This window comes from Danio rerio, chromosome 8 (genome assembly GCF_052040795.2).
Source record: "Danio rerio strain M-AB ecotype USA chromosome 8, GRCz13ab, whole genome shotgun sequence".
Lineage (NCBI taxonomy): Eukaryota > Metazoa > Chordata > Actinopteri > Cypriniformes > Danionidae > Danio > Danio rerio.
This window is the reverse complement of record NC_141028.1, coordinates 34,562,501-34,571,888: the sequence shown is the minus strand read 5'-3', so window position 1 is coordinate 34,571,888 and position 9,388 is coordinate 34,562,501. Positions and strand designations below refer to the sequence as shown.

General features: G+C 34.3%; 1 protein-coding gene across 12 annotated transcripts in view; it reads left to right on the top strand.

The window, feature by feature from the left end:
• The first annotated feature begins 251 nt into the window (after positions 1-251).
• Positions 252-9,388, top strand: part of si:dkey-164f24.2 — a 15,324-nt gene continuing 6,187 nt past the window's right edge. For 6 of the 12 annotated variants that reach the window (XR_015497215.1, XM_087263673.1, XM_087263672.1 and 3 more), the window contains exons 1-2: positions 375-538; positions 3,415-3,747. Coding sequence is in view for 11 of the 12 variants with exons in the window: in XM_087263673.1 (XP_087119799.1) it covers positions 494-538; positions 3,415-3,747 (378 nt within the window). In the remaining variant the exon portion in view is untranslated. 12 annotated transcript variants of the gene reach the window in all.

The window sequence follows — 9,388 nt, the reverse complement described above, 5'->3', positions numbered from 1 at the left end:
AATATCATTGAAATGATCATAATCATTTCAGATTAACATTAAAAAATATATCCTATTTTATGAGAATGCTGTAAATTAAAATCTACCTTTTACGCTTTAAAAACACGTTTACATTCCTTTTTTTAAACCATTTTGAATCTCTTGTGTGTGTGGAATAGCGTTAAACGTGACTTGTGCTGACAGACTAAAGTAATAATGTTACGCAACCTTGCAAAGAGCTGCGGGCTCTGCCCACTTCATGTCATGATGATCATGTAGACTGATGCTGAGGAGCGTGGACTGCGCTGCAAACCCCCTTCCCGCTATAGGCAGACACAGTGATGAAAAAAAGTCAACACGCCTTTAAATAGAAGCATATTGTCATCCTGACTGCTGTTACCAGGCTCGAGAGAAGCGACGGATCCGCTCATAATCTATTGCCTCACTGCGAGACCGAAGAAACAGTCTTTAAATTCTTTCATTCCTCACACACTTGCAAACAACAACAGTAAACATGCCGAGCAAGAGAAAGAAGAACAAGCGCCGAATGAGAAGAGTGGTGAGTACCTTTACTTCACTAGTTTTTATTAACAGTTAGTATCTCATATACCTCTTATTAGAATATCATTATTAGATTATTTTTGTATCACATTTTATTGTTCTCTAGGCTTTACATGAGTTTTATATATGTATAAAAATAATGCAATTTAGTATTTTTTCAATAATGTTATTTATTTGTTTAATACTTGGTTTAATACTTAATATTATGTAATCTGTTATTTTGGCTATATCTGTCAGTTAGGCTACATTTAGTGAGCTGCCTTAATAGAGATGTGCAATTTTCCGTTCTCTGAATGTTAATTTATTTCAGCATGAAGAATAAATTAATGATGGCATATTTAAAGGGAAACGACGAACAACGGAAGCCAAATAGTAGGGGGTGTGTCCAAACATAATGTTGAATTACATCTATCACATGTAGCCTGCCTGTATATCCAGTAAGATTTTGATTTTAAAATAATACATTGATGAAATTTATTTTAGATAGTAGGGAATATAAATGTTCAGTGTAAACGTTTTATTTATTTATTGCTTATTTATGTTTATTATTGCCCTTTTATTTTGTTTGTTTTGTCTTTACTTATAGTCAGGGACGGACTTAGTGATTTGGGAGTCCTAATTCCAGGTTTGGGGCACAAGCATTAAAACTCAAAACAAACTCTTTCTCTATAGATTTTTTTTTTTTCTTTGTAATTTATTTTTATTTTTTTTTGTAAATAAACTGCATGTTTAAAATATATTTGACTGAAACCTTTGTCTTCTTAATGTAAAATTAATTACAATAAATTCACATACAAAACGCAAGCTCACAAACTATGTAGAGATAATTAGTCATGTTTGTTATTCGATTTTTAGTATTTGCTTGTGCAATAGGAACGTTCTACTATTCATGGGGGCTCTTGGTTTTGAAAAGAAGTAATAAACTTAAAAATCTTAATGGTTATAGACAGATTTTACAACATATGATAGAACTTTTATAAAGGAGCTATAATTTATCTATTAATTTAGGCTACTTGGCATTGGTAGGGGCCTCTTACTTCCCTAGGACCCTAAGCGGCTGCTTACCTTGTTTACTGTTTAAGTCCACCCCTGCTTATAGTTGATCGTTACTTGCAGCTTTATTGATTTATTCATAATTGTTAAATTAACAACACTTTTTAAAAGGGTTTCATGATTTGAACAAAAATAAATAATTATTAGGGCTTGTTTATTTTCAGTTTTCTGACAATATTAAATTTGTTCTTCACTCTTAAAGAGGGTTTTTAGAATCTTTATTGGCATTCCATGGAACATTTCCATTGGTTCCTCCAAGGCATCCCTGCAAAAACCCCTATTTTGGAGCCTTTACTTTCAACAGTTGTGAAAAATACTTATTTAAATATTTAAAATGTGCTTTGCATGACTAAAATTATGGTTCCATTAAGAACTGTTTACGCAAAGGCTCTTTTGTGAAGTATTGTGTTTTAATAATGAATCTGTTTTTGTATTTTCCATGGGTGTGTTTCACCTATCGAGTGTGGTTGTTTTGCTTCATGCCCCTTTTTCTTTGTTCGGTCAATACAACAAACCAGATCATGCCCTTTGCCAACGCCCCCTATAACACATATGGACTTTGTTGATTCTGGCACATCCCTTAGGCCAGCAGTTTGATTCCAAACATGGTTGAAGGCACATTCTTTCAGAGGCAGTTAGCTGAGAGACCACCAGAAAAACCTTTGCATTCATTGGTTTCCTCTACACTTTCCTAATAAATGTATTTTTTTTAGTCAATTGCGATGGAATGTTGCCCTATATTGCCCACCAGTCGAAGACATTTGTGTCGTTTGTAACCAGTGACATAACACTGGATCCTTTGTTTGGATTTTGTAGCAGTTTTTTTAATACGTCACTAAAATCTCACCCTTTTCAGTCTGCTTAGTGAGGCATAACTTATTAATGTTCAATTGATGTCTCAAAAACCCTGGCATGCAGACATATCAACATAACTGCCTTTCAAACAAGTACAAAAATAGAGGGGTATCTTTTATCTCTCAAGCTGTTAAGCCCCTCAGATACAGGGATCATAAACAGAACACATTTCACCCTCGCTAATCATCCCGGTAAAATAGAAAATGGTCATTCCTGGGGGGCGAGTACATACCAACACTCTGTTTGTTGCTAAACAGCACTTCAAAACAGCAGAAACAGCTTTTTTTTAAGTCAGCTGCCAGATCCAATTAACAGAACTCATGTACATCTTCCAAACTGGTTTCTCCTGTTCATGTTAGAAGGAACAATGAAGCAAAAGCTGTTTTTATTTTCTTCATTTTTTTACCCTCAACGACATTCTCTGTTCCCCCAAACACCAGACCATTTATTCTGTTATGCTGGCCGGTTTCGTGGACTCGGGCCCATGTTTTGCCTGATTTGGCTTTGTCAGTGCTGATGCTAGTCTTCACACATGGTTGCATAATTTGGCCTTAACTGTGCTGGCCACTGTACACCCCATACATGCACAATGGAAGCTTAAATTCTTTTGAGGCCTATGTAAACCGCACTGGCCGGCCCTTGCTTTTGGATAATGAAGCTGTGAGTGTGATTATAATGCGATTATGGTTCCATTATAATGTGATTAGCATTTTTGTTCGTTCTGTTTAGCCCCATCCAGAGCTCCGAAGGGTGCTGACTCTTCCAACTCGCTTGACTAGGCATGTCTGAATCAATTGGATTCAGAATTTTTTTTGCCATTAGATGGCCAACTTTAGTTCACTTATGTAAGCTCTCAGTGAATTTGATAAACTCTGTGTAATACCATTATGTGGTTAACATAACTAAAGTTAAGCAATAAATTGTCTAAGATTTCAAATCTAACATTCTTTCATTTGTTTTGAGCAGCAGGCCCAAAGAAGGGCCCTAGAGGAGCAGTACTCCTCCTCTGGAAAGGGAACACCAGGAGTGGGTGCTGTCTCAGCCCCTGTTCCTGAACGAATTGCAGTCTCCAAAACCTCAGAGAGTCCGGTTGCGGTAACAATTCCTCCGCCGGTGGTGGCTCCTGTTGAAGTTCCACTTGCAGAACCAGTCGTGTCAGAGCTATCAGTCACAGATGGCATCAAAGACAAAGTGGTAAAAGCTGCAGAAGAAACCCTAGAACAAACCCTTGCAGAACCCCTCATAAAAGAGACAGCTGTGATTGACAAAGACGAAAGTGTAACCATTCCAGTATCAGAGGTAATGTGATACGTCTTCTTTGAGTTTAGTCACTGAGATTCAGATCATTTGGAATTGCACTCAAAATACTACTTTACAGGACATGTTCCTGGATCAACATCTGATGAACCCAAAATAACATTCCAATCAGCCAGTCAGATTTAATTGATAAGTTCACAATATTTAGACTTGCAGTTAGGGATATGTGTTTGAACATCATTGTTATCCAACTAATAATCTCTTCTGACTTTGGAAACAATTTATATTTAGGTTTAGGGGTAAAGACAAATAATGTTCCAGGATCAATATAGATGTTAATCCATCATACTTGGCAAAATCACACCCACTCAAAAATAACAATTATTACACTGACTGTACTTTGTAATTTATTAAGCTGATATTGTTTTGACCAATATGAAAGTAATGGCTTGGCGCTAATGGTTCCTTGCAGCCAGGAATGAATATGGGGTGTGAATACAAATGCAATGTAAGAAGAGAATATTGTAGAGAGTGAACATTCTGTACAGATGCCTGAAGCAAAGCAGATGTTTTCCATAAGTTGCTGTTATTTTAAAAATAAGGTTGTTACCTTTTCTAAAATATTGCTTCCTTTTTAGGAACGGTATTTCAAACTTGTTGTCAGTGAATGCCAGTTGGCTGAGTAGTATTTTATCTGGGGACCTTTCTTGAATATATGAGATTAGGTTTATCTTTAGGCCTGTTTCACACATAATGTGTCTGCTGTCAATCAGGGAATCCAAATAAGAAACAAATTCAAACTGTCCCTGAGCCAAGAGAGCTCGTAAAGATATCTTGACTTTAGCCTGGGGGACAGGAAAAATATGATTTCATCCAATGAAACAATTACACAATGAGGGAAATTATGATGATTTCTTTTTGTACCATGGCCAGCAAACAATTGCAAAACCTGTTTTTTGAATGTTGGGCAAAGTTTTTGATGCAAAGAAATTGGTTATTCAAATACAAATCTACATGATCAGAAGTTTTACATTGGAGCAAAAGATTTGCTCATCCAGATTTTCAGTCGTTTAAAAAGTGTGCTTTTACTATTACAAATGTCATGGCCTATTTGTGGAGTTCGACATCATTTGCAGTTACTTTACAGGAAACAGACTGCTGCAATTAATTTCAGTTATTTTAGCACACTTCAACACTAAAGCAACCAAAATTACGAAGACAACTACTAGCCACTGAATTTATTTTTTAGTGGGATGCACCATAATTGGGAATTTTGATCAGTACTAACAACAGTTTCTAAAATGGTATATTTAAAAACTGACAACTGATAAATACTGTATGTAGGCCAGTAAATACAAATCTTAATGTATATTTTTCTGAACCTGTTTATTTCTGAAGTGCTCCTTTTTCACAGTTAAACATTTGATTTTATTCTTATTTTTAATTTTTTTTTTCAAAAGTGTGCATATGCTCTACGTAACCTCACATCATTTACTGTAAATTACAAAAACAAAAAAAAAACCTTGGCCAGCAAGATCTGAAGTGGATCAAGTAGTGTAAACAATCCATTAATCCATCAAGCCATTGGTGTTTTAGAATAGTGCATTGTAGAGGTGTAATCCAGCTTCATGTTGTGACCCCATTACCTCATGGGATATGGACTATTATAATAACTAGGCCCACACAGAACATGCGCAAGCAGAATTCCGCAGATTTTCGGCCCATCATTGAATTTATATATTTACTTGTGTAAATGTGTGTAAATGTATATTAAGTATGTATTATATATTATTCAGTTTTTACATAATTTCAGTAAAATTATTGTCTAATATGAAAATGTTAATATGATTTATTTACAATACAGTTTGTAAAGTAATAGTTCTTTTTTAGTAGAAATATGAGATACTTATTTTATTTACCAAATAAGTGGATCTAATTTAATTTGCATTGTAAACTTTAAATAAAAGTTAAAAATGTATTCTTTTTTATTTCATATATTAAGTTTTTAGTAATGACACTCCCAAAATCATTGGGAGTGTCGTTACTGAGTAATGTAAAACTCAATAAGTTAAGGCAACTCAAACTGTTTGAGGAAACCGATTGCTACAAACCATTTGAATTAAAAAACTAATCCAGTACTGTGAACTTACTCCATGTAACTTGAAGGAATGAGTAGGGCCAGATGGAATCTGCGGACATTTTTAGCTGTTTCTGCAGAGAGTTTTGTAAACAATCTATGGATTTATGTGTAATTACTATGGGAGTATCATAACTAAAAACTTAATATATGAAATGAAAAAATAATAGTTTTTAAATAATGTCTACAATGCAAATCTATCTACATCCACTTATTTGGTAAACAAAGCAAACCTCTCATATACTGGATCTACTGAAAGACAGAAAATATGACTATAAATATGATATAATGTGAATAATTAAATGATCACATTCATATTAGTCAATAATATTACTGAAAATAAATTAAAAACTGAATAAATATAAATTTACACACATTTACACAAGTAAATAAATAGAATCAATGGTGGGCTAAAAATCTGCGGATTTCTGCGCGCAGATTTCGTGTGGGCCTAATGAGGTATTTAATAACTTATTGCCTTCAACACTAAGTTCAAAACTCTTTTTAAATAAGTAGAATAATTTTTAGGTAAATTTTGAGTTAAATACACTCCTTTCATTTGATAAAATTGACTGTTGCGTTTTACAGTGTTAGGACCCATGGAACCTGTTTATTAGTGAAGATTGTTTACAATGTGCATATCAATGCACTCCCATATAATACCAAAATACATAATCGCTGTCACTCTTTTCTCAACCTCCTGCTCCTCACCCTCCCTCCAGTTTTTCTGAATAGAAGCCAAGCCTTAAAGCCCACCCTTCTTTTCCTGTGAGCTCTGCTTCAACCTCTCCCCTCCACAACTGCTTGACTTGAACATCCACACACACTGAGAGTGGCACAGGGCAGGGATAAAGAGAGAGAGAAAGAGAGAGAGAGAGGCATTTATCCTTCAGTGAGTGTCAGGTTAAGGGCAGAGTTTACTCAAGCTTTAAGTCTGCAACACTATGGGGCTCATTCTCAGTTGGCTCCGAGGCCCTCGCGAGCCAGTTGACCTGCTGGATGTCTCTGTGGAAGCGCAGGTGAGCTCCCACCTTAGTTTTAGCTGGTAGAGAAAGAACGTTTTGTACTCCATGGTTCGCCCCCTTGCTTTCTTTCTCCTTGTGTTTTTTGTAGGGGCAAAGGTGGGCGTTTTAATGGGTGGTGTGTTCGACTATGTGGAGGCGGAGCTTAAATGTGTGTTGGTTTGGTTGATTGGTGATTGGTGGGTGGAGTTGAGGAATGTGCTTGGGTGGGGTGCATGGCCTAGTCATGCATGCTTATTATTTGTTGTTAAATCAGAGTGTTTAGTAAAAAAACTGCATAATTAGATCTGCAAAAAAAAAAAAAAAAAAAACAAGTGTTCAGTGATTAATCAATGACAATGTTATTGTATTGGTATTGTATATTGTATTGTGTTTATTTTAATGTGAAGTGGATATCAGACTAAGGGATCCTTTATAATCACATGCACTTGCTCGGCTTTGAGGAAGTGTTATGGGTAACAGAGCCTCTTTTGTGTGTGTGTTTTTTTTAATGAACAATCACTTGTGTGTGTGTTTAGTCTGTGTTGGTCTTTGTGTGGATTGGACAATACGTGTCGTGAAATGTCATGGAGAATCTATGATGTGAGCTTATATTAAACTGAGTAAGACTGCTCACTCGGGGTTATTGTAGCTTTGATTTTTGTTTGGGTTAGGACCACCACTGTATTTTAAATGATTTTAGTCTAAAATGGTTTAGTTAGTCTTTATATTGTTTTTTGTTTTCAACTGAGCAAATATTGTTCTTTTAATTTGTTCACTTTGTTGTTATTTTTTATCTACACTGTAAAAAATAAGTTTCATGAGTTACATACAATTCCTTCATGTTGTCCGAACACAAATTGTTTAAGTCAAACGGTTTTACAAATTTGATTTTATTGAACATAAAACAATGGGACATTGCAGTCAGTCCCAGGGCTTCTAATTAATTGTCATCCCATACAAAATTGCTGCGTTTCAGACCTGATTTCTATAAAAACCAGCAATCATCACTGCCTGGCTGAGATACAATATAAAGTGGGTATCAGACCAAACAAGAAGCGCTGCATTAAATGATAATTTTCCCTTTAAAATATAGAAATTAGTTTTACCACAGTATTTTTAATGGAATTTCTGCGCTAGCCTGCTGCCTGTCTTTCATCTCTTTTTACACTTTAACAACCAAATGGATGCTGAGGTCTGTTTAACTGAATGTCTTTTAATTACATTGCAACAATGATGCTGTAAAAAGAACCTTATGAAATTGAAAATTCAAAAGTTGTCCCAAAAAAAAAAAAAAAACTTAAGAATTGTGTTATTTTTTTAATAAGTAGTTTAAACAAGCAGAAAAAGTTTTTTTTTTTTTTTTAGCATTCTCTAGTTTAATTTTTTGTGTTAATTGATATCTAATGACATTTTTTCATGCTTTATCATTATTATTATTATTATTATTATTATTATCATTATTTGAATTGACGTAAGTGACAAAACTCTTAAGTTGCAGAGGCATATTTTAAAAATACATTAGAAGAGTCAAATAAAAAATTATAGATTTTTTTATGCCAAAATTATTGGAATATTAAGTAAATATCATGTTCCATGGAGACATTAAGTACATTTCCCAATGTAAATAACAATTGTACACATTTTGATTCGTAATATACATTGCTAACTTTAAAGGCAATTTTCTCAATATTTACATTTTTTTTGGAACCCTCCAAAAAATCTAGAAAGTGTATTTAATCAACTTTTAGATGATGAATACATCTCTATTTCCAAAAAAAAAGACACTTATGGGTTGTTTTGCGCACCAGTGTCACATAATCTTAGGAACACTTGTGGCTATTAACTGAATTGCAGTCAGAAAGAAATGATCGTGCACTCGCTTCTGAAAAGCGCACTGCACATAAACTCAAAAACCTCATTTTTATATGAGGTTATAAGAAAGCCACCGATCCTTTTAATATACAAAAGATCAGTAACAGAAGTGATAGAAGAAAAAGACATGCAATTGTTATAATAAAAATAAATGTACTTTTACCACGACTATCTCATTATTTTGACTGTTGATGTTGTAATTTAGACTTTAATGTCACACTTGAGCTTACAAAGTGAGCAATCACAAAACTGCCAGGCACACTTTTCTTAGTGAAGACTTAAAGTAGCCCTGGAACATTTTGTTCTGCTCCCACAGGAGGCGTTTTGGGCTTTTTCCTTCTTTGAGAAAGCCATGTGCTGTGTTCATACACTCAGAGATGCATCAATATTAAATAATACTCAATATTTTAACAGCACGCCATATGCTGTACTCGTATGTTACACTTTGCTCTGATGTGAACATACATTATTAACATTTTGCATTTCAGTTTATCCTTGTTTTCCCACCACATGATTGTGTGTTATTTTTGTCTAAAACGTATTATTTTTGCATAGTTTATTTTATAATATAGTTAAAGAACCCCTTAAATGAGCAATGTAAATGAATGTTTTTGTATGATGTGGATATTGAGCTTTAAAATGTCTTTTGTCATTTTTATTGTTTCTTTGT